General features: G+C 34.4%; 1 protein-coding gene across 4 annotated transcripts; it reads right to left on the reverse strand.

Moving 5' to 3' along the window:
* Positions 1 to 150: 150 nt before the first annotated feature.
* Positions 151 to 27,030, reverse strand: LOC143237766 (uncharacterized). Of its 4 annotated transcripts, none has more exons than XR_013020249.1 (5): positions 25,804 to 27,020; positions 9,380 to 9,481; positions 5,201 to 5,334; positions 4,374 to 4,525; positions 151 to 279 (listed from the first exon to the last, which is right to left on the reverse strand). XR_013020249.1 is itself a non-coding variant. In XM_076477330.1 (4 exons), exons 2-4 carry the CDS (start codon positions 9,453 to 9,455, stop codon positions 202 to 204), a joined length of 306 nt encoding a protein of 101 aa, XP_076333445.1. In that variant the 5' UTR covers positions 9,456 to 9,481; positions 26,654 to 27,030; the 3' UTR covers positions 151 to 201. The 4 variants fall into 4 exon arrangements, 2 of the variants coding, with proteins under 2 accessions (XP_076333445.1, XP_076333446.1); XR_013020248.1 differs by having other exon boundaries at positions 26,654 to 27,018; XM_076477330.1 differs by lacking the exon at positions 5,201 to 5,334 and having other exon boundaries at positions 26,654 to 27,030.
* Between the last annotated feature and the right edge of the window lie 564 nt (positions 27,031 to 27,594).

Genomic DNA, 27,594 nt, shown 5'->3' on the forward strand with positions numbered 1-27,594 from the left:
TATCCTTAGCAAAGGAAAAAGTAAAAATCTTTCAGCTTTAATTATTTAAATAAAATTAGATTAGTAGATTTTTGAGAGTTTAACACAGAATATAACTATTTATTAAAATTGACTTGAAGATACTGGTTTTTCTGTAAATTTTTTCAAAAATGGTTCTATAAACTGCTTGGTCTGAACTTTATATACAAAAATGTATATGACTCACAGAAGTATTATTGTCTTTGCAGTTTCTGCTACATTGGGAAAGACAATGGAAATGAAGAATCCACCAGCAGCAAACTGAAAGATATAATAAATATTAAGTAATGAAAGAACAAGCTGTATCTGGAATTCATATCACTGATATTAACACTCACTGCTATTGTTTTATATGAAAAAAATGTATATTAATGTGAACACCAGGTCCTAATGTATCAACACATTAAAAGTATATCTTAATGCAACAATAGTAATGAACAACACATTAGATGAGCTAATGTAACAACATAGTAATGAACAACACATTAGAAGCATATTCTAAAGTAACAAAATGTTAATGAACAATCCATCAGAATCATGTTCTAAGGTAGCAACACGGTAATAGACAACACATTAAAATCATCTTCTAATATAACAACACACTAATAGACAACACATCAGAAGCCTATCCTCATGTAACAACAAATTAATATAGAACACATTAAAAGCATATCCTAATGAAACAGAATATTAATGGAGAACATGTTACAAGAATGTTCTAATGTAACAACAAAGTAAGGGACAATACATTAGAAGCATGTCCCAATGTAAAAACACAGTAATGAACAAAACATTAGGAACATGTCCTAATGTAACAACATCGTAATGAACAAAACATTAGGAACATGTCCTAATGTAACAACATCGTAATGAACAAACCATTAGAAGTATATCCTAATCTACCAACATTGTAATTGACAACACATTAGAAGCATATTCTACATTAAGAACATTGTAATTGACAACACATTAGAAGCACATACTACGTTAAGAACATTGTAATTGACAACACCTTGGAAGCATATTCTACGTTAAGAACATTGTAATTGACAACACCTTGGAAGCATGTCCTAATGACACAAAATATTAATGGACAACATGTTAATAGAATATCCCAATGTAACTAAATATTTATGAACAAGACATTAGAAGCATATTCTAATGTAACAACATAGTAATGGACAAAACATAAGAAGCATGACTGTAATCTAACAACATAGTAATGAACAACATGTTAGAAGCATGTTCTAATATAACAATATAGCAATAGAAAACAAACTAGAAGCATGTTCTAAAGTAATAACATAGTAATAAAAACATGTTAGAAGCATGTTCTAATATAACAATATAGCAATAGAAAACAAACTAGAAGCATGTTCTAAAGTAACAACATAGTAATGAACAACACATTAGAAGCATATTCTAATACAAAAACTTAGTAATAGACATGTTAAAAGCAGATATTAATGTAACAGCACAGTAATGGAAAATATTAGAAGCACGTTCTAATGTAAAAAAAATATTAATAAAAAAAGACATTAGAAGCATGTCCTCATGTAACAAAACATTAGATGCATGTTATAAAATATTAATGAATAAGACATTAGAAACATGTTCTACAGTAATAACACAGTAATAGAAAGCACATCAGACACATGTTCAAAAGTAACATCATAGTAATAGAGAACACATTAGAAGCATGTCCTAATGCAACAACATAGTAACAGAAAACACATTAGAAGCATGTCCTTAATGTAACAACATAGTAATACACAAAATTGGAAGCATGTCGTGATGTAACAACATAGTAACAAACAATACATTAGAAGCATGTTCTAATGAAACAACATAGTAAGGGAGAAAACATCAGAAGCATGTCCTTAATGGAACAACATAGTAAAAAACAAATTAGAAGCATGACCTGATGTAACAATATAAAATAGACAATACATTAGAATCATGTCTTATGTAACAAGTTAGTAAAGGACAATACATTAGAATCATGTCTTATGTAACAAGTTAGTAAAGGACAACACATTAGAAGCATGAAAAAGACATTAAAAAGCATATTCTAGTGTAACAACATATCAATTAACAAGATGTTTGATGTTTTTTCTAAGGTTACAAAATATTAATAAACAAAACATGACAAGTATGTTCTAATGTAACAACATAGTAATGGACAACACATTACAAGCATGTCCTAATGCAACAAAAACATTGATAAACAATACATTACAAACATGTACTAATGTTCTTACATGTTAGAAGCATATACTAATGTAACAACATAGTAATGCAAAACACAATAGAAGAATGTAACAAGGCAGTAATGGACAACACATTAGAAGTATGTCTTAATAATAACAACATAGTAATGGACAACACATTAGAAGCATCTTCTAACGTAACAACATACTAATGCACAACAGATAAGAAACATCCTTATTTAAGATCATACTAACGAACAACACATTAGAAGTATGTTCCACTCTAAGAACATAGTAACGAACAACACATTAGAAGTATGTTCCAATCGAACAACACAGTAATGAACAACACATTAGAAGTATGTTCCAATCGAACAACACAGTAACGAACAACACATTAGAAGTATGTTCCAATCGAACAACACAGTAACGAACAACACATTAGAAGCACATTCTAATGTAACAACACAGTAATGAACAACACATTAGAAGTATGTTCCACTCTAAGAACACAGTAACGAACAACACATTAGAAGTATGTTCCACTCTAAGAACATAGTAACGAACAACACATTAGAAGTATGTTCCAATCGAACAACACAGTAACGAACAACACATTAGAAGTATGTTCCAATCGAACAACACAGTAACGAACAACACATTAGCACGTTCTAATGTAACACAGTAACGAACAACACATTAGAAGCACGTTCTAATGTAACACAGTAACGAACAACACATTAGCACGTTCTAATGTAACAAAGTAACGAACAACACATTAGAAGCATGTTCTAATGTAACACAGTAACGAACAACACATTAGAAGCATGTTCTAATGTAACACAGTAACGAACAACACATTAGAAGCATGTTCTAATGTAACACAGTAATGAACAACACATTAGAAGCATGTTCTAATGTAACACAGTAACAAACAACACATTAGAAGCATGTTCTAATGTAACACAGTAACGAACAACATATTAGAAGCATGTTCTAATGTAACACAGTAACGAACAACACATTAGAAGCATGTTCTAATGTAACACAGTAACAAACAACACATTAGAAGCATGTTCTAATGTAACACAGTAACGAACAACACATTAGAAGCATGTTCTGATGTAACACAGTAACAAACAACACATTAGAAACACGTTCTAATGTAACAACACAGTAATGAACAACACATTAGAAGTACTTTCTAACGTTAGAACACAGTAATGAATAACACATTAGAAGCATATTCTAATGTCACAAAATATTAATGAACAACACATTAGAAGTGTGTTTGAATGTAATAACTAGTAACGGACAACACATTAGAAGCATGTCCTAATGTAACAACATAGTGATAAAGAACAGATTAAAAATATGCTCTAACATAAGAACATAGTAATGGACAACACATTAGAACCATATACTAATATATCAATACTACAATGGACAATACATAAGCAATATGTCCTTATATAACACCATAGTAATAGATAACACATTAAAGGCATATCCTAACGTAACAAGACCTTAGAACTCTAAACTAATATATCATCACTATAATGAACAATACGTTAGAAGCATATGCTAACATAACATCATAGTAATAAACGACATATAAGAAGCATATAGTGTTAATATATTAACACTATACTGAATAACACATTAGAAGCCTACACTAATATATCAACATCGTAATGGACAAAATGTTAAAAGCATATCCTGATGTATCAACACTGTAATAGACAAGATATTAGCAGTATATCTACATGCTAATAAATGCATTACAAAGACACTGTACTTTCTTTTTATGTTCTATCAGACAAATGATATCAATTACTGGTTACACATTAAAAGATGCCAATCTTAAATTATATTTCATATGTAAAATTTCTATGCTGTAAAACTTTCAGCCAAAATGGAAAATACTGAAAATAGTCTTTCCTAAAAGAAAATCTTCAGAGTGGAACAAGTGACAACTTTAGGGTACAGACAATATTCAGAGTAGCCTTTAAAAAAACATAATACACATTTAGAAAATAATCAATTAGAATAACTCATGGTAATACATTTATTGTATCTATAGAAAATCTTAACAATGGTTATTTTTGGTATGCTATCTAGCTTTAATAATAAAAATAAACTCACTGGAAAGGTGTTTAGACACAGTAGTGTAAGAATGCACTGTTGCCTTGGCCAGTGGTGGAACAAATAGATGGATTCATGGAAGAATATAGCAAATATTAATGCAGTTGCTATACCTGTAACACTTATTAGAATAATTCCAATGTTTCCCAAAGCTGCAATAAAAATAACAATGTTAAAGATTACTACATCTGTAATATACATTAGAACAACTTAAATGCTTTCTAAGACTGTAATAAAAACTAACTGTTAACAATTATTAAATTAATATAAATAACAACACTATTGTTGTATCTGAGAAACAGGGTATAATCTGCACAGTATATAAAGAGAAATAGGCACATGAGCCATGTATTGTATGAATAAGCATAATATCAGTGGCTCCTAGTGTTAAGACAAACAACAAGAAAACATCAGTATTTAAAAATGTTTGAACAGGAAACATGAATCAGTATCTACAAGTGTTAAGACAAACAACAAGAAAACATCAGTATTTAAAAATGTTTGAACAGGAAACATGAATCAGTATCTACAAGTGTTATGACAAACAACAAGAAAACATCGGTATTTCAAAATGTTTGAACAGGAAACATGAATCAGTATCTACAAGTGTTATGACAAACAAGAAAACATCAGTATCTCAAAATGCTTACATAGGAAACATAAATTAGTTTGTACAAGTGTTACAACAAACAACAGGGAAATATCAGTAGCTCCTAGTGTTAAGACAGGCAAAAAAAAACAACACATCAATATCTCAAAAGGTTTAAACAGGACACACAAATCAGTATCTACAAGTGTTACAACAAACAACATAAAAATATCAGTACTTCCATAAGTTGAGACAGACTACAGGAAAACATGGATCAGCATCTGCCAGTGATATAACAGACAACAGGAACAATGAGCCAATGTCCTCAATTTTAAGACCAATAACAGGAAAGCATGAATCAGTCTTCCAGTGCTAAGAAAACAAGAGAAACATGTAAATCAATACCTAAGTATTCAGAACACAGTAAACACTTTCACATGTTTTTCAATACCGCGTATCAAAGAAACACAATATAACCATAGACAACACCCAGACACTAAGTAGGGAAACAAATATAAACAAATGCAAAATTAAAGAAACACTTCTTATAAAACAACTCAAACCAAAATTAAACCAATATAAATGAACACTTTTATACCTATACTAATTAATAATCTAACACCAAACTGAAATGCCCCATACAATCCTGTACCCATTTATACTCTCATCACTAAGACATGTGCCCAGCAACAATCAGTTGGAAACTCTCTCTTTGTTAACTTGGAGATGAACCAAAAAGGTCAAAACATTATTCTCTAGTTTATTAGTAAAAGTGTTAATACCCATACCAGCCATTCCGAGATACATTTTTACTTCAAGTGGGTTTCTTGTCATCACAAAGAAAAGTAACATTTAATATCAATGCAAACACACAGAATATTTTTTCTTTTGAAATAATGAGTAAAATTCTATCTTTTAATTAAAAGTATCACAAAGATTCCAATATCAGACTCCCCTGACTGTTAATTACATCATACAGATGGTGATTACAATTATCAAACAAAGAAAAGTCAAGATTTCCAAATTTTTCCATTCTTCATAATGAAAAATTAGGTAGTTATGATCACAAACAAAATAAAAATAACTAAATTTTAATTATGTTTATTACTAATCAGGTATTAATATTTTACTGTTTCTGTGGATCTCAGAATTATTAAGTGATCAATCACCTGTAGTCTCATCTTTCACTGAACACTTGAGAAATAAAACTAACGTGGATATGACACATTTGTATTGCATTTAATCGACAATCACAATATGATTATATATTACATAGAAAAATCATTAATATTTGGAGAATTTAATTTGACTTGTGTAATTCTGAAGAATCATTATTACAGAATATTCAAGTTAGGTATATGTATAGTCAAAATTATATTACAAAACATTAAGGTGTTACATTAACTACCTACCTTAGAGATAAACTTACAGCTCCTACAGTTCATACCTGTTGGGAATTTTCTAAAATTAACATGGAACTTTCTAACTGATTTTACATTCAAAGGTTTGTTGGCCTAACAGAAACTAGACTTCACTGATAGTGACAATAACTTACAAGAAATGAATTGTATGTATTTGTGTGTGTATGTGCATGTTACATAAAGACAACCAGAGAGCACTGAACTTTTAACCCATAAGGTCTACCACATAGCACTAAATTTTTAACCTATAAAAAACTGCCATGCAGTGCTAAATTTTTAACCCATAAAAAACTGCCACATAGCACTGAACCTTTAACCTATAGATTAACATATAGCACTAAACTTTTAACCCATAAAGACTGCCATCTTAGAGAGTTTTCTATAATACCCATGTGCAAAGGATTGGTTCAAATGATCAATTCAATACTGGAAAAGGAATACTGGCTATAATTCTGAATTTACTATGTGTATTTAAAAGTTTTAAATGTACAGTACTCACACACACACACATCAGTTGATTCATGAACATATGTATTCAAATTATGTCTTATCAGTTGCTGATGCCAGTCTGACTCAAACTCTGATGAAGTGAGACAGAAAGCAATATTCATGTAATGAATGAAGATACTTACATCCATCATAGTTTACACAAGATAAGTAAATAAATTTGGAATTTTAAAACCTACAAATAAAACAAAGTAAGGAGACAATGCTGAAGATATTACTTACTCAAACCACAATCCATTACTTTATTAAATGTTGTAGTATAGAGCCAAAATAAGTTGGAGTAAGAAATGCATCTCCAAAGTTGGAGTAAGTAATGCATCTCCAGCCTTGTCTCCTTACTTCTTTTATTATCATCTACATTTGCAGGTTTTTAACTCCCCAATTTTTTATTTCTGTTGTCTGCTGGCTTATTTTAATGCTCAAATATAAGCAATGGATTACTTGACATGGCAGTTCATGATGATTTACTGTTACTATTGACCACTTGATCCCATTAGTTCAAGATGTTAAATGTTATGCTGTGGTTGGAGTATTCATAATTTTTATGCAACTACATTCTCTATACACAAGAGGAAATCCTCAACAGCTATTGCAATTGAAATTCTTTTAGGTATAATTATAGTAAATTAATGTACAAGAACTTGTGAAAGATCAAATAATTCAATCAAAAGGATTTGACCTTGACTCCAAAACTGTAATTCAATCTCAAATTGGTCAAAAGATGGAGTTATAGACTAAAAGTTTGTAAATGAGAAATCCAAAGCCATTCTGGAAGCCAATGCAGCCAATAATGCATAGCAATAAGCAAATATATGCCTGAAGTGAAACAACCTTCACTGAGCAAATTCAAAATGTTACCATTAGAAAGCTTTTTCAAATCATACATATATATAAAACATCACTTTTAATAAACCTTGTGCTTTTTATGATAATTACTCATTGAGCATGTGTAATAAAATTTAGCATTATGTGTAGTTTTTTGTTTGTTTTTTCCACACCTTTACATAATTTAGGGGTTGGCTCATGAAAACAACTGATTGTATTCAAAGCACTGAGCATCTGTATGTTACAGCCATCTAATGTTGTTTTATTATTGGCTTGTAAATCCTGTTTCATCTTATACTTAAGGTTTTTTAAAGCAGTACCAGATATAAGAAAGCTAGTTTCAAAAGATAACATTAGCACCATTTCACTATAATAAGGATGTTTTTTGGCTTAACCAAAATATATAAGAAACAAATTGGCTTTCAATACCCCTTGTGATTTTTATAATACCTTGTTTGGTATCAGCTGGGATACCCTGCCCATGCATAGAAGTTATGCAAAATCATGAGTAATGGAAAGATTATGACATGAAAGTTGCTTTCCTTATATGTAATTGTAAGAAATGATCATAAAACTGCAAAACACAAAATATGAAACTGGAAAAAAAAAATTGCAAGTACTACTGCATGGACCCAACAAATCTTAATGTCAGATTTTGGTAAAGATTGATCAACGGGTGGCAATGTATTGGTAAGAAATGCAAAAATGCCCATAATGAAACAAAACTGAAAATTTCTACACCCCCCCCCATATGGACCAAATGAACTTCTATATTAATTTTAGTGAAAATCCATTAATGCTCTGTGATATTCAGACAGTATTATTAGATTCTACAAAATATTTGGGTGCAACCTACTGTTTTGTTGTATGCTTACAAGAATAACAATATTAATTACAAATAGCCTCTGCTCAGCAGATTTTTCTTCCCATATAAGTCTACCATGCATACTTTTCTATATGTTCACAGCATTAGCAGACAATAGTAATGGTTTTAAAGCGTTGTTTGAACTGAATCTTCACTAATTAGGGCAGTTTTACTTGAACATTTTGTTAGGGTTTTGTGAAATTCCTTATTATCCCGATTAAGAGCTACTATTGTGATATTGTACTTACATAACCTATAAAGTCGTTGAAATGCATATCTACAGATTTGCATATTGTATATGAATAACATCTATAGCCTTCAAAATGCATATTTACAGTTTTATTCACTATCTCTGTACATTGTATTTGGTATTTACTTTCATCTACTATAAACTGTTGCCAAATAAACAGTGTTAGGTAAAACATAGTTAATAATTGACATCAAATACATAATGTTGAACAGCACTCTGTACAAGTTGTAGTTTATACATTCCTATACCCCTTCCCCCCATACAAAGTTAACCATACATAAAAAATTTAATAATTATCTACTCTACTGTGACACACAAATTGCACTATGATGATGAAATGGTAAAGATAAATTAATTATACAATTTAACTTAAATATAAAATGGGAATAGTTTATTTTAACTTATGATGGTGTGATATCATAAAACATTCTTAAATTATTCTAACAATTATATATATACACACACACATACACAGCATAACACAAATACTTCATAATTTTGAAGCAAATGTTGAGATGTTTGTAAAACATGCTAAATGTACTAGCTTACCATCAAAGACTTCCCATACAGTAGGAATGTAGTTCATATCTAGAAGTTCTGAACAATTCATTGTACTGACTCTCATTCTGATTAGTCTCAGAATTACATAATCTGAAACAAGAACATTGGTAAATAAATGTTACGTTTCATACTAAAAGCACTGTACATTAATAATGTGTTAAAATACAATGTAAACACAAAAATCATCAGAATACGGTTTAAGAACACATAAGTCAATTACTAATCATGTATAGTTGTGAACAAAAATATAAGTAACTAATATATAATGCACACTAACTGTGCAAAAATGTGTTTACAGAAGTTCAATATTATTGCAATACATATATTCCAAAATATGTACATATGATGTTATCACTGTTTAGAATTCAAACTTTTAAATCTTTGTCAACATTAAATAAAACAAATTTCACAAAAGTTAGCAATTGTTAGTTTGATCAGGTTATTATAAAATTGGTACTTCCTATTAAAACAATAAGTACAAAAGTTAATATTGTACACATTTAGTACTAAACTGCATTCAAATCAGTTCAAATTTATATCAAAATTAGACTAAAACTGGTCTGTCAATCAAAACTTAAAAGTTTACTTTATTTTCAAGTATTCCTTAATCTTAGCTACAATAAAAGAACTAAAGATGAAAATACATACATTGTTCTACAGTTAATGAATACTAGAACTCTGATCACTTTGCATAATAATACAACTATGCACTAAAACTATGTAGAGATAAAATGGACACTTGTATTAAACCTTTAACTGGAGTTACTTTAAAAGTGCATGGAATTTCTTCAAGTAGTACATTGTACACAGCACACCTGCATGCAACTACTTCATCAGAAGTCAATACATTTTCAGTGCATGAAAATGTAAACTTTAGATATGGTCTTACCTCTTCTCACACAAAGCTAGAATCTTGCCATGCAAAGATGAAGGGGTTAATGCAGGCGCACGACATTGAAACCAAGAGGAAAGCAACCATCAAGAATGAAAGTGTGTGCTACAGGACAAACTGAAACACTGAACTAGTTCTAGAACAGATATACTCTTTACACTTATTACAAAAGGATATGCACAATTGTAATTCAATTTGTTTAAAAGCTTTAAAAGGCTTTCTGTGGCATAATGTTAATTATTATAACTTGCCAGGATGACTAATGGGTAAGTTCAAACATTATGGCCATTTTCTAATTTCATATCAAACTAGTTGTACTTCTAAAAGGAATCAAATTAAGAAAAGGTCTAATTTATGAATTAAAAACTTATATAGTGTTTAAAAGGTCAATGGCCTTAAAAAAAAACTAAAACCATTTGTAAGGTCGACAGTGTCACTATTGCCGATGACTATCCAATGTTATGGGTAAACCTTGGGACAAAATATGTTTAAAATGGTGCCGCCATTGAGAGTCGAATGACAGCAAGACAGTAAAATGTGGCTTATTGTGACTTGAGTGTCATACAGACAACACATTGATGCATCAGTCAGGGATAAAAGAAAACGAGTTATAAAACTGTGACCAATGTGTAGTCAAGTCAGAACAACTTCCTCTTTCTAATTCTTACAGAAACAAGATGGCCAAAGTCAAATAAAGGGTTTTTATTTGGAAAAGCTCATTTTAACATTGCTCACTCCAGTTGACTGCCAACTGGCATGGAGCTGAGGCTTGAATACAGGACCATAGTCCATGTGTGGAACAGGCACAGCAGTAATAGTGCCAGAGCAGAAAGACTTAGCTGGGGTGTCAGCGAGCTCGTTCCCATGAATACCAACATAGTCTGATATCCAGAAGAACTGGATAAAAGTAGATGTTAAAGGAAATGGGTCAGTCAGTTCTGAATATTGGTGAGAATAAGATGAGAACTGAAGTGAAGCGATTCCAGGGCTAACAAAGAGCTACGTGAATCAATATAAATAGTACAGTTCATGTACTGCATAGTTTCTATGTGATCTAGGGCAAGAGAAATGCTGTACAATTCAACAGTGAACACAGAAACTGTAGAGGGGATTCTTGGTGCAACAACCAAATCACGGCAAACAATGGCAGAGCCCACAGAATCATTTGATTTTGAACCATCTGTATAAATGGGAATGGAAGGATGGTTCAAAAGATGTTCAGCAAACAGAAGGTGCTACTTCCAATCAGAAGTATCTGTCTTCTTCAAATGACTGAAAGAAAGGTCACATTTGGGGATAGTAATTAGCCAGTGTGGGATGGGCTGATCTGTAGATACCATTATGTCATCCAAAGATAGACCCGATTCATCCAACTGCACCTGGATACAAAGGCTAGAAGAAACAATAGCAGACTGTCTATTATGAAAAACTATGGCCCACTGAGGAAGAAAAACACAACCCTATGAGGGATGCTGTGATAAAGATCAAAGTTTTGAAGCATACATTAAAGACAGTTGCAAATGACAAAAGTATAGAGGGGGTTCATGGGACTCTGTGCACAAACTCTGGACTGGAGAAGTGCAGAAAGCCTCTGATGGTGAACAGGTACAATATTTTCAAGGCCAAAGTCCTGACAGAACCACAGGTCAGAGACCTATAGCCTAGTTTTGACTGAATAAGGGCACAAAAGAGTTTTAGCATGTAACATTGATCCTCCCCCCCAAGAGGTGAAAGAGATAACACAGTGGATGTTCAGTGCCCTTGTACACTTGACACATAGCTGCTTAATGTGTGGAATAAAGGTGAGCTTATGGTCAAATATACGCTCCAAGAACTTTGCCTCATGGACCACAGGAAGCACAACTTCACCAATACAGAGTTCAGGATCAGGGTGAATACCCCATTGACAGCAAAAGTGCATCGAAACAGTTTTGGAGAGAGAAAGATTGAAAGTGTTTGCTGTAGTCCACTTCAGTAAATGATTGTGGGGAGTCTATAGCTGCCACTCTATATACCTCATATTTGATGACTGACACATGATGTGGAAGTCTTGGACAACAAGACCGTTTGCAACTGTAGGTGGTAGTTATCCACTGATAGCATCAATCATCATAATGAAAGGTGTGCCACTCAAGACACAGTCCTAAGGGACTCCAAGTTCCTGTGGGAAATAATGGGAAAGTGTCAAACCCACACAGACATGGAATCGTCAATTCATTAAAAAATGTTTAATAAAAATCAGTAAATTTCCAAGCAACCTATATGAGTGGAGGTCTCACAAGATACCATACCTCCACATTGTATCATAAGCTTTCTCAAGGCAAAAAAATACAGAAACAAGATGCCATTGCTTGAGAAAGGCTTCCCTGATTGATGTTTCAACTCGAATCAGGTGGTGCATGGTGGAGCACTGTATTCAGAACCCACATTGAGGGGGTGAGAGGAGGTTATTTGATTCGAGGAACCAAACAAGACAAGCATTAACAATCCTCTCTAAGATGTTACAGAGACAGCTCATCAAAGCAATTGGACAGTAGTTCAAAATAATTTTAGGATCCTTCCCAGGTTTTGTAAAAGGGAGTAAAATAGCATGGCACAAGGCATCAGGATAAAACATTCTCCTGCTAGATCCAGTTAAAAACTATCAGAATAGCAAGAGAAGGAAAAGAGAGATGGCGTAACATCTCATAATGAATATTATTAGGCCCAAATGATGTACTTCCAGACCAAAAAAGAGCAAGTTTAAGTTCCACCAATGTAAGGGAGTTATTATAGTCAAAGAGATGATCAGCCCAAAAGGAAAGAGGCAATCATTCTGTCTGTATTTAGATAGCTGAGATGAGGGATGAAGCAGAAGCATAAGATGCATGAGAAAAGCTTTTGCTGAGACTATTAGCAATGTTCTTGGAATCAGCAACTTCCTGGCCATCAGAGAACAAGATTAAAAAAGGGACAGAAGGATACTGGCCACTAACCTTTTCAATTTTGTCCCATATGACTTTGAAACTGGTGGTAGAAGAAATGCTAGAGGTGTATTTAATCCAAGATGCCTTCTGGCTTTGATGTCTGATCTGCTATTTTAGGAATACACTGAGCAGTTGCCGGAACAATACAGTCAGCTACTGCTGCAGACAGTCATCTACTGATTGCTTACACACAATGACAGGATCAAGTTCTGAGAGAGCAATGAAAGAGGACCAGTTTGCTTGATCCAGTTCCACCGGGTCACGTGGATCAGATGTCATTGAACGTGGCCAGTATCTCTCAAAATTATAGGAAAATGATTACTGCTTCATGGGTTATTGTCAGCCCTCCATGAAAAGTGGGAGAATAGTGAAGGGGAGCAAACTGAGAGATCAATAGCGGTAAAGGACTGACTAGGTGCATGAAAATAACTAGAAGAACTAGTACTGAAAAGAGAAAGGTTGTGATCAGAGAGCATATGCTCTACGAAGTGAACCTTTCTATCAATATCAGCACTTCCCCAGAGGAGAAGATGTCCATTAAAGTCCCCCTGAATGAAAAAGAGAGACAGCAAGTGTTCAATGAGAGCACCAAAGTCTGATTCATCAGACCAATAGTGATGGTAAAACTCAAGGAAATACTGATGGCTACAGCCTCCAAGGGTGTATCAAGTGGCAAAGACAAGATTGGCACATGCTGATCAACCAGCAATGCTACCCCACCATGTACTCGTCCATTACACGACCTGTCATTTCTCTACGAGGAAGATTACCAAAGGGCGACTGTATCAGCAGGTTTCAGAAATGTTTCCTGTAAAGAGAGGCACACGAGATGGTAAGAATAAATCAAATCCTTAATGTCATCTATATTTGATCAAAAACCTCGACAGTTCCACTGGATCAGAGTGGCTGTTATTATTTATGTGGAGAAGGTGGTGAAGAGATCTGTTTGTAACCATATTTTTTTCTTTATTGGACAAAGATCTATCAACCTCCATGGGTCAAGTAGGCAGGTCTCTGTCCATGGACAAAGATTCCAATGACTGAGGGCATGAATGAATGGTCGATTTATTTCTCAAGGCCATAGAAGAGGATGGACCCAAGAAAACACTTGAACCTGAAGGAAGTGAAACTGGGCAGTCACTGGAAGGAGTGGTAGGGACAAAGATGGAAGTAGACTCAGAGAGTGCAAGATTAAGATGTTTTGCAAATGACACTGTTGGAGGCACAGAAAGATCTGTCTGCACTCACACCGAGTGAGATGCATATGTCCGAGATGGAGTTGAGGACAATAATTTCTTAGACTCTGGGTAGGTGATATTATTAACCGCCTTTAAGTGTCACACCTCTTTCTCTTCTATCCATTTAGAGCAAGAAATAGAGTAAGAGGGGTGTGGGCAACTATAGTTAACAGTATGGTTCCAGGTTGCACTTGTAAGTATTGTGGTCTTTACCACCACAACGAGCACATTTAAAAGAACCATGACATGTTTTTGAGTAACCAAACTGCTGACACTGGAAACATCTGAGAGGGGTAGGAATATAAGGTCGTACCTTGCAGTTCAGATAACCTGCTTTGACTGTGGCAGGAGCACGTGGTGATGTTAACATTAATATCAGAACACTGGTAGGGTCAATATTCCATCTTTACAAATGAATATTTGGCACATTGCACTAACACATTGGCTGGTAAAATCAGCTAGGATTTCCAACTCAGGAATGTTCTCTAAAATCTTTCTCAATTATAACTCCTCTGGAAGAATTCAAAGTTACATGAGAAGTAACCTCAATGGGTATATATCTCCAATGGCCTTTGATTTCAAGAGGAATTTGGTATGTTGTGGTGAAGATGTTTCTACCAAAATGTCTCCAGAGCACAACTTCTTTACTGACTTTGGGGAGCCACTAAGTCTCTCTAATCCCCTCTGAATGAAAATTGGAGACATATGCCCCAAGGATTTCTCAGATAAGGAATGGATAATCAGAAATCGAGGTGCAGAATCTGGCTGTAATATTGACTGTACAACATTTGTTCATATATGTGTGGTCGTTTTCCAATGATCTGTGTTTTTTTTTCAATTTTCTTCATTTTTATTCATTTTGTCAGAAAAAGGAGTATCCATAATAAAGAACCTACATTTCAGAGTTCACTGACCCCACCCACCATGGAGCTCCACAATACTAAACAATGACACTGCAGAAACACCAGGGTTTTGTATAGCCCTATAGTCAAATACCAGCATCAGATACCATGTTCACAACACCTGCTGAGAATATCCAACACTGATACTTGGTTGACCCTAGCCCAAGTGGACCAGCCAACTGAACCTAGGAGGGCCACCACAAGGCTGCCCGTCTACAGGAATTCAAGGCAAAAGTGGTGTGTTAGGGTTGGACCCCTCAACCACCAGGATCCTCTCCTCCCCTTCATGAGTCACCATGCACAGCAAACACATGGATGGATGTTTACATCTCAGAGGAGGTAAACTGAAAGAACAGAACCTATCCCGGGAGATCCCCTTACTGAGGAGGGAGTAAAACTGATGGGTATTGAGAAACACACACACACACACACACATATATATATACATATACACCACTGGGCAAGCCACCTATGGTCTTGTGAAACAACCCCTCTCTACAATAAATGTTATGACACTAACAGTAAAGTGTGGACTTAAAATACAGCATACCTAACCAGTCTACACCCACCACAGAGTTGGATCCCATCAGCAGAGATGAAAAAGAGTCTCTAAAGGAAAATATAAATGATGTGATAAGACTTGCCCTAATCAATGGCTCCAGTGTAGAATTGCCATGGAAGAAAGATCATGATCCCCTGAGGAGGATGTAGCCAGATTGTACAGATAATGAGCACAGAAGGCATTGCAAACAGTCCACATTGTGGCATGAATTATATTTTCTAGAGGTTAGCAAAGGCAAGACACCAGAGATATGGTGATTTTAATTAGAAGAAATGTTACAGAGACAATGACATTCCATGAATAAGTCAAAATATGCCAGCTTAACAAGTTGACAAAACCAACCAGTTAGTGCAACAGGGATTAAATCCTGGGAAAGAAGTGGATTCTAGAGAAGGAATAGTTGGTAAGAAGAACCCCAAAAGGAGGCATACATACAACATAACACCATATGGAGTACACTGGACAAAGAAGTTAACTTGATCAGAATTGGAGTACAGGCAGGAGATGGAAGGTAAGGAAATGGATGTGAAAGGCAGATAAACTTTGTGGGCAGTGGAAATATGTTTTTCATGAAAATTGATAAATGGAATACACAGACAAAGGTTCAAAAGGAGGATGAAAAAGGGCATAAAAGATCACAATAAGATCTCCATCAGCTACTTCAATGGAACGTGGAGGTCACAAAACCCAAAGGGAGTGATAAAAAGAGGAAAACAACAACAAAAATAGATAAAACTTTATGAAAGTTGGAAAAATAAAGAGTGTTTGACAAGGCTACCAAATAGCTAAACAGTCAAAATGGATAAGCCTTTGTATAACAGTTAGGTGAAGAACTGAGAAAGATGAGGAACAAAATGCTAGAAAGAATGGAAACCACATCAAAGATCTCAAAAGCAAAAAGTAGACTTCTGGCTATAGTAAAGGAAGAAGGTCTTATGGATCTGCACTATGTGGTGTCAGTTCCTGGGCTAAGATGAAAGACATGACAAAAGCTATGCAGGAAGATGGAGAGGAGAGACAAATTGATGAATGATGTCCAACTGAGATTAACAGAACAGACTGAGATAAAGATAGGATAGGTTGGACAAGAAAAGGTTAAAACAGCTAGAACCACAGTTGCATTAGTTAAAACAGAGCTAGCATGAAAAATATACATGAACTCTGGAGAGGATTCAAAATGGGGGTTAAGCATAGAGGTGATTTCGCTTATTTTGATTCAACCTATTCACTTTCTGAGCTAGTGGGTGCAGAATGGGAGGTTAAAAGAAAAGGTTTGTTGCTCCAGTGGGGTCAAAAGCACCAATATGAGAAGACTCCAGCTAAGAGCACACCCACTAAAATAACTGTAGATCAAGAAATCACTATTGATGATGAGAAACCCACTGAAATAAAAATGTGAATTCTCTCTTTCTTAACCTGGAGATGGCCTAGGGAGGTTGAAACGTTGTTCTCTCCTTATTAATAACAGTATTAATACTCATAACAGCCATTTTGAGATACAAGATACCACTCTGAGGGAAAAATCCTGCCACATCAAGATGAACAATCCACAAACAAATTCAGGATGCCAGGAACATGGCAAGTTAAAACCACCATGTGGGCTCAGTAAGAGAGATCCAGAGTCTGATAGCACAAAGACTTGTATTGGGAGCCCTTTTGCTTAGTGATGTAAGTGACCACGATGGAATTAAAGTGTACTATAATTACAAACTCCAGGCTTTGTCACTCCTGAATGTTGTCTTTCTACTTCTTCAGTCTGCCTCCTTCCCTTTTCCCTCTCATGTTCTTTGCTAAGCTATATGATCATGAGATGTGACCACACCACCTCAGTTTACATTTTCGACAGTGGTCAGGAGATTTCAATATGGCCTGACAGCTTGTTGGATCTTATTGTGGGCCTCTTTGTTCATAACATGATCTTTATATGAGATGTCCAAGATATTTCTGTAGTAACCTATTTCCATGGCCTGTATTCTTCTTTTTAGATCTGCTGTGAGAGTCCAAGTTGTGAAGTGCAGGTAATCACCCTCCTCTTCATGAGAGGAAGGAAGTGGGACAAAGCTCAATGAATGAACCACCAAAAGTTTGAGAATATTTATATGGAAAGAAGACTCCTCAACCTATCAGAGACTGGAAATCTCTCAAAAGTTGGGTTAAGCACCTTAATCCTCTAAAGATATGTCTGTAAACAGATGTAAATCCAGATGAAGTGGAGACAGCATAACTAACTCACCCCCACTGTGATCTAGTACCTATTTAACCACCAAGCAAGATAATCACATGACTAGGGAACAATAAGAATGTGAAGACAGGTGTCCATAATATCGAATTTGGTCCTCCAGAATCCTGGAGAAAACATCCACTGAAATGAGAGATAAGACTCCATAGTGAAGCAACGGGGTTCTGAATGGTCTCCAATCTCCCATCTTTTTATGAGCCATGAAAAGATAGGAATGAAACCCTGGTTGTATTGACAACACTCATTCAATAGTCCCTTTGCAAAGTAGGTTATATACAGCATTGGTTATAGAAAAGTGAGAGGTGTGGGATCCTGTGGGGGTTGGAAGGAAATATGGGAATGGGAAAGAAGAAGGCAGGATTGGAACTGAAGGCAAAAACCTCCTGATAGAACTTTTGGATCTGCCATGAAATGATGCCACAAAGGAGAAAAGTGTAATAATCTGACCCTTACAGGTCTGGAAGCCTTTGTAGTGTCACCTATGATATTGGCATTGGTAAGCCCAGGTGCTGGATAATTAAGATAGGTTTGGGAGCACTGGGAGAAAGCTAAGGACTTGAGTGAGGAAGAAGATATAGAGAGGATGAGATAAACATGAGGCCAAAGAAGACAAGTAAGAATGTAATCTAGCCACATCAATCCTGGATTTCAAGGAATCAGGATGACCCCAATATATCAATATAATATTGCACAGGAAGGGGGTTGACAGATTCTGCAGGGCTGAATAGGAAAATACACCCCACAGACACAAGTAATGCATCTTTCTCCACAAGTCCCAACAGCACATGAGCCAGGTATTAATGGAAAAGGCAAAGGCTAATAAATGAGTAGTGATGGAGCATGGGAGGGACATGAGTTCATAAAAAAAATTCAAGTGAGTGATGAAAAGCCTGTAAAAGTATTTGGAGGGAAGAAAGTTAACATAAAAAGATAGAGATGGAAAGGCATATCCTTGACTACTGATTCTGATTAAAATGAACAGTTGCTCCCAGATTTCAACCTCAAAGGGGAGTAGAGAATCTAGTTGTTAAGAATTCAGATATGGAATTCAAAAGTAATGGACTTCAAAGCACGTTGATCTAACAAGTGAGGAGAACAGGACATACCAACACCTTACTGAAGTTGGTCTGAAAATCTTTGAGTTTGAACCCTAATGTTGAGTGAAGGGGAAAAACAATTCAGAAGAAAGAATTATACCCAATAAGATAGGAGAGGCAACACAGAAAATAGAAATTGGTAAAATAATATTACATAACTGATTAACAAGCTGTAAAAAAAAGGAGCAGAAGGCAAAATCTCCTGAAAAGGCATAGATTGTGACTGACCAAAATAAGAATGTGCAAAACAAAAGTGTCCAAACTCTCTTCTCTTTGATTGTATTCATAGATTGTGACTGACCAGAATAAGAATGTGCAAGAAAAACAAAAGTGTCCAAACTCTCTTCTCTTTTATTGTATTCTTCTTGAGAAAGATCATCAGACTGAAAATGAGAAGAATTTTCTAGCCACTCATATGAATCTAGCTACCTACAAATTAAGACCTGTACCTCCTCTGCAAATAGTCAATTCTTAGTTCTGGAAAGTTGTGCCAGTAATGTTGTTGACTGTAATAGAAACTTCCATATTCAATACATTGAACTTCAAATTAATACTAAGTTCATTCAGAGTTTGGAATTTAAAAACAAATGAAGAAAACGTTATTACTTTACATGCTGAAAATGCATTTCTGATAGCTATTCTTGTTAAGTGCTGCTTCTATATGAAAGAAAAATATTTTGTATACACCACAACCCTGAAACTCCCACCCATCTGGAACTGACTATTTCCAATGCATCTTGTATGCAAATTATCATGCAACAACACTCCATCAATAAGAGTGCAACATACTTTCTTGATTCATGTGACTCCCTTTATTCAATCTACTGAACTATCACTTCATGTGTTGGCAGAAATTGGAAACAGCACTTTTCAGTGGAGTGGGAGAATAAGATAGATACCTATCATAAATACATTTTCAGTACAGAAAAATTAGAACTTCCAATATGGTACATTACCTCTACTCACATAAGTAGCTAGAATTCCACATTGAATGGATGGAGGGACCAGTGTGAGGGAAAAAGAGAAGCATTCTTCAAAAGAAAACTTCCCAAAAGGATATATAAGCAACAAGGACAAAGCACTTGTAACACAACTCTTCAGTAGATATATATTAAGTGTGCAAGTTCAAAAGGAAGAAGAGAAGTGTTCCCTTGGTGAGTGATATAAGTCACTGTCAAAATGAAACAGGGTTAGTCAAACTGGAGAAGAATAAAATCATGAATTAAACCATCCTGGACTTACAGACATATCCAAGTGTGAAAGGAATAAGACTTTTAGACTGGAGACCATTATCCTGAAGCTTCTTTTAAAGAAAAGCATCAGAGAAGAGAAACAATCCAGAGGAAAGAAGTAACTCCAATCTTGTGGGAGGATATGTTCAACTACCAACACATAAGGATAAGGAGGAAATGAGGAAAATTAAAAGGAAAACCAAAAGTAAAGGCTCAGATAAACAACCTCAAATACATACAAGGAGAATATGCAGGAGTAGAGCCAAAAATGGACCAGTGGAAAAAAAGAACTGACCATAAGACACCATTAGTAATGAATGGTAAACAAACAGCAGTGTCCTACCCTAGAAGCAAAGAAACCACATGTGAAAAAAATATGTTGAAAATAACAAACACCCCAATATATATGGAAGGAGTAGGAAGCATCCAATGAAAATCCATAAATGTAAGTGGAACACAAGAGGTAAAAGGTAAATATTAACTGTAGGAATGTCAGTAGGGTAAAACAAAACTAATAAACTATGAAGGGGGTTTAAAATGAATATGATTAACACATATGAAAATGACAGAAAATCAGGAAAAAAATCTACCTTACAGTAAGCAAGGTCAAAAAGAAAGTCTGTACAGGACAAAGGTTGCAAAAGAAACACCAAAAGTTCTTCATGAAACAATGTCATGAGGAGGAGAATATACTGTGAAATGTGTAATAAAAACAACAATAAAGGTTTAGCAGTACAGGCCTAGAAGGCAATCCATGAAAACATGAAGGAAAACTGACAAAATATAGTCTTAAAATGGGTTCAATAGGAGGAAAGTGAGCAATATTGGGAGCAAATAGGGTGGACCCTGGCCCCCTGGGGCTCTCACAGACAAAATTAATAGTAAGTATAAATTATAATTAAACAAAATTAATAGTAGAATGTATAAACTATGAAGACAAAATGGAAATTATAATGTCATGAGAAGGGGAATATATTGTAAAATGTGTAACAAAAAAAAAAGGCTTAGCAGCTTGTATACAAAAATAAAACTTTTGCCATGTAGTTACATGTATTTAATTAACAATTTATCCATAGACCAGTTCCTCTATAAGAAATCTCAATTTATTTTTAATCAGCAATAACTGGTATCAATTTTTTAAATTTGCTTTAGTTGCATGTTCCCACTTTACTTTTGCTAGTAACAACTGTGTTAAGTATACAATTATAAGCCCATAGATTTAATAGTTACCAAGTGGCTTGAGGTAACCAGTATTTTAACATCTACTTTAGCAGTCTTAGCTGTGTCCTAATTTTATTTGTAATAACTAGTATCAAATTTAACTCATATTTGAACAATATGTTGTTAATCTTATGTTTCACAGTGAACTAAATGTAGTACACACAATTCATTCTCTTACCACCCTTTTAAAGAAATCACAAATGGAATGTAAACATATTTATGAATCCCTACAAACACTAAAACAGTAATATTTTCTCTCTTTCAAAGTAAATCTTTTAAACCACAATTGAACTGCTGACCAAGTACAGTATTTCTTATAGTTTACTTATAATAAAAAATATTAGATATAATTTACTTTGTTTTGATCAAACCTTAGAATCATTAAAATACATTTTTCAATTCTGATACAAGACATTTAACACATTCTACATATAAGTAAAACATCTAAACTATGGGTTTTTGTTCTGTATTTAGAGGAGTGAATAATGACAGCAATTCTATACAAAACATAGCTTTATGACTAATGCATATTTACATATGACCACTCACTCAATGTTAACTTATTAATCACATTATATAACTCATGTACCAATTTGATTTTCTGCTAACATTAACTGTACAACATACAGTCCACTTAATAATCAACAAAGATTTAAAATCTATATGCTTATTATTTAAATAGTTAAACATTGTTACTTCAAGCTACTTTTAAGTAAGGGTTACATAATTTTAAATTTTACCACATAAAAATTGGGGCCTGTACTGCCATTACAGTTTACAGCTGGAAACAAGATAAAAAATTAATTTTCTTAATTTTGAGCTTGTTAAGAAGAAATTAGAATGTTTATAGAATGATAAGGTTCCAGAAATTAAAGACAGGATATGTGGACAACTTACTATATTTTTGTTAGTTCTTGAGTAGTGGACAACAGGTACCAGAGCATTGTGAGTTAGCTATTGTCACTTCTCTTTTCAAAAGAGGTGATAAAAATTGTCCTAGTAATTATAGACCTATTAGTCTTACAACAGTTATGGGAAATGTTTTGGAAAGTCTGATTAAATATGATTTGAAAAGTCATTTAACAAAGTTTAGCAATTAACTGGATAGTGAACAAGGTTTCAATAAGGGATAATTTTACCTTATAGATCTTTTTATACTATTTAAAAAGGTTACTATTTATGTAGATAAGAGTGAGGGTGTATACTGGTATAGCTGGATTTTCAGATAGTATCTGAGAAGATGCTACATAAAAGGCTTTAGGTGTGAGGGATAAGTTACCAAACTGGATAGAAAAGTGGCTGGATGGAAGAAAGCAGAGAGTTGTTACAAATGGAGTTCAGAGAAACTGGATTAATATTACAAGTATCTCAGGGCTCAATCTTAGGGCCACCGTTCTTTTTTTATTTATATCAATGACACAGATAAAGAAATGATCATTAAATTACTTAAATTTACAAATGATATTAAGGCCATGAGTGTTCCTGGAGGTCAAGAAGTTGATGCGGATTTACAAAAGGATTTAAATAATTTAAATGAGTTGAGCAGATAAATGGCAGATGGATTTTATGTGATAAATGAAAAATTCTGCATGTGGGTTAACAAAATTTAAATTATAAGTACAACTTGGATAGGAATAACCTTAAGATTGTCATGAAATTAAAGGATCTTGGTGTAATGGTTGATTAGTCTCTTAAACCATCTAAGTGGTGTATTATTGCCAGTGGTCTGGTAGAAGGAATTGGTGTATTATTGCCAGTGGTGTGGCAGATAGAATTGTTATATTATTGCCAGTGGTCTGGTAGATAGAATTGGTGTATTATTGCCAGTGGTCTGGCAGATAGAATTGGTGTATTATTGCCAGTGGTCTGGCAGATAGAATTGCTGTATAATTGCCAGTGGTCTAACAGATAGAATTGGTGTATTATTGCCAGTGGTCTGGCAGATAGAATTGGTGTATTATTGCCAAAGGTCTGGCATATAGAATTGGTGTATTATTGCCAGTGGTCTAGCAGATAGAATTGGTGTATTATTGCCAGTGGTCTGGCAGATAGAATTGGTGTATTATTGCCAGTGGTCTAGCAGATAGAATTGGTGTATTATTGCCAGTGGTCTGGTAGATAGAATTGGTGTATTATTGTCAGTGGTCTGGCAGATAGAATTGGTGTATTATTGTCAGTGGTCTGGCAGATAGAATTGGTGTATTATTGCCAGTGGTCTGGCAGATAGAATTGGTGTATTATTGTCAGTGGTCTGGCAGATAGAATTGGTGTATTATTGCCAGTGGTCTGGCAGATAGAATTGGTGTATTATTGCCAGTGGTCTAGCAGATAGAACTGGTGTATTATTGCTAGTGGTCTGGCAGATAGAATTGGTGTATTATTGTCAGTGGTCTGGCAGATAGAATTGGTGTATTATTGCCAGTGGTCTGGTAGATAGAATTGGTGTATTATTGCCAGTGGTCTGGCAGATAGAATTGGTGTATTATTGCCAGTGGTCTAGCAGATAGAATTGGTGTATTATTGCCAGTGGTCTGGTAGATAGAATTGGTGTATTATTGTCAGTGGTCTGGCAGATAGAATTGGTGTATTATTGTCAGTGGTCTGGCAGATAGAATTGGTGTATTATTGCCAGTGGTCTGGCAGATAGAATTGGTGTATTATTGTCAGTGGTCTGGCAGATAGAATTGGTGTATTATTGCCAGTGGTCTGGCAGATAGAATTGGTGTATTATTGCCAGTGGTCTAGCAGATAGAACTGGTGTATTATTGCTAGTGGTCTGGCAGATAGAATTGGTGTATTATTGTCAGTGGTCTGGCAGATAGAATTGGTGTATTATTGCCAGTGGTCTGGTAGATAGAATTGGTGTATTATTGCCAGTGGTCTGGCAGATAGAATTTGTTGATTGTTGCCAGTGGTCTGGTAGATAGAATTGGTGTATTATTGCCAGTGGTCTAACAGATAGAACTGGTGTATTATTGTCAGTGGTCTGGCAAATAGAATTGGTGTATTATTGCCAGTGGTCTCGCAGATAGAATTGGTGTATTATTGTCAGTGGTCTGGCAGAGGGAATTAGTGTATTATTGTTAGTTGTCTGGCAAATAGAATTGGTGTATTATTCCCAATGGTCTGGCAGATAGAATTGGTGTGTTATTCCCAGTGGTCTGGCAGATAGAATTGGTGTATTATTGCCAGTGGTCTGGCAGATAGAATTGGTGTATTATTGCCAGTGGTCTGGCAGATAGAATTGGTGTATTATTGCCAGTGGTCTGGTAGATAGAATAGGTGTATTATTGTCAGTGGTCTGGTAGATAGAATTGGTGTATTATTGCCACTGGTCAGGCAGATAGAATCGGTGTATTATTGCTAGTGGTCTGGTAGATAGAATTGGTGTATTATTGTCAGTGGTCTCGCAGATAGAATTGGTGTATTATTGTCAGTGGTCTGGCAGAGGGAATTGAGTGCATTATTATTGTTAGTTGTCTGGCAAATAGAATTGGTGTATTATTCCCAATGGTCTGGCAGATAGAATTGGTGTGTTATTCCCAGTGGTCTGGCAGATAGAATTGGTGTATTATTGCCAGTGGTCTAGCAGATAGAATTGGTGTATTATTGCCAGTGGTCTGGCAGATAGAATTGGTGTATTATTGCCAGTGGTCTGGCAGATAGAATAGGTGTATTATTGTCAGTGGTCTGGTAGATAGAATTGGTGTATTATTGCCACTGGTCAGGCAGATAGAATTGGTGTATTATTGCCACTGGTCAGGCAGATAGAATCGGTGTATTATTGCTAGTGGTCTGGTAGATAGAATTGGTGTATTATTGTCAGTGGTCTGGTAGATAGGATTGGTGTATTATTGCCAGTGGTCTGGCAGATAGTATTGGTGTAGTATTGCCAGTGGTCTGGCAGAGGAATTGGTGCATTATTGCCAGTGGTCTGACAGATAGAATTTTAGGTTGTATCTACAGAAATATTGAACAGAAGTCTAAACATGTTATAATTTCATTCTACAAGCCACTGGTTAGGCCAAATTTGGAGTATTGTGATCAGTCTTAGGCTTCTTACCTTAGGAAGGACATTGAATTGTTGAATAGGGTTCAGAGGATGATCACTGAAATGGCACCTGGGATGGAGGGATTGTCACATGGAGACTATGAAATCTCTCAAATTGGTTTCCCATGAAACAAAAACAAACATTAGAGAGGGTTTGAATGAGATATTTAAATTATAAATGGAACTGATAGTGTTGATACATCTTTTATTTTCATACTTAACAGCATGAACAACAGAACTAGGGACATAAATATAAATTTTGGCTGGGCAGGAGTCATCTTTAGCTAAGACAATTTGCCTTCAGATGTTATGGAGACAATAAATTTAAGTGATTTTAAGAAAGAAGTTGATACATTTATAAATTATAAAAGCTGGCTTTAAGGTTTTAAAAAAAATATTTATCAAGCCAAGCTGGACCATCAGGTCCTATGTTGTCCCAAAATATCATGTTATGCTAGAGTAATAAACTACCAATACTAAAAACAGTAGTAATATGGTCTTCTGAAAGTCTAACTGCTACATATATTGTGTTATTACTATAATTATACATACTACTACTACAACTACAGGGTGTTCGGAAAGTCACTGTGAACTTGCATATTTAATAACAGACTAAACTGCACAGTGACTTTCCGAACACCCTGTACAACTAGTACTAATGCCCACTACTGGTAATACAAATAGAAATGACAAAATTACAAATATCGTTAATAAGTATTACCACGATTGTTAGTAACCAAAATATCATGAAAAATACATTTATAATTTAATATAAACGAAAATGAAGTCTTTAGAAATAATTAATTTCATAAATTGTAATAGCAATTCAAATGATTATTAATTAAATATTAAATTACTTTACCATTCTCAACTTTGCATGAACTTTTCTGTTGGCGTACGTCTTAACCCTACTCAAATTAATCACAGAGGGCCAAAAGTACAATACTTCGCATAACACATTCAATTTATAATTTTTAAATATAAAACTGAACGATGAATCAGAGACGCTACAGCCACTACAAGAATGAGCTCCAAATTTTAGAGTTATAAGCTCTCAAGCTTTACTGACGATCAAGTGGGTGGGATATTAGTAAATAGCTTGGTTTCTACAAACTGTTTTAACATTCGTTACATCAAGTTTTTGCTGAAATACGATATTTTCTTAAATATTGACATATAAATTTACATAGATTAAAAATAAATATTAAAACTTCCTGCAACGTTAAGAATATTACGACATACAACAATAAAACATGTTTCATAATATCTGAACTAAGTGATAGTTTTCGAAATCTAAAGAGAAATGATAATTATTTTTAAAATTAAATTGCTTCATAGTAAAGCTATTCATTACGTACATATCTCATTTTCTGATATACTGCTGTTATAAGCTATATTTTCAATGTTTTATTTTGGTTATTAGCTGGAGAAAAATGTTATTATGATAATGGCGCTAGATTTATACAAGTAGTCTTAAAACATATATAGAATATTCGTCTGTGTTAAAGACTAAGAGACTACGAAATATACACGTAGAAACACGGATATAAGTGTAAGAGAAAGAAAAATATTGCTAAATAAAAAGTTGGAAAGTCTTTTAACAGCTTTAATCTTTTCATAATTTGTGTCTATTCTCTCAGAAGTAAGTTTAAGTCCTTAATACGATATTTCTGGTTGACAAAATTCACGTTTAAAACTTTTGGCAGTAAGAGTAGGTGTATGAAGGTTGTAGAAATCCACTTCAGGTCTTTCAGGTGCTGTGGGTGTAAACATTATAATAGCATCAATACAAGCCTTGGAACA

Source organism: Tachypleus tridentatus, chromosome 13 (assembly GCF_004210375.1).
Source record: "Tachypleus tridentatus isolate NWPU-2018 chromosome 13, ASM421037v1, whole genome shotgun sequence".
Classification (NCBI taxonomy): domain Eukaryota; kingdom Metazoa; phylum Arthropoda; class Merostomata; order Xiphosura; family Limulidae; genus Tachypleus; species Tachypleus tridentatus.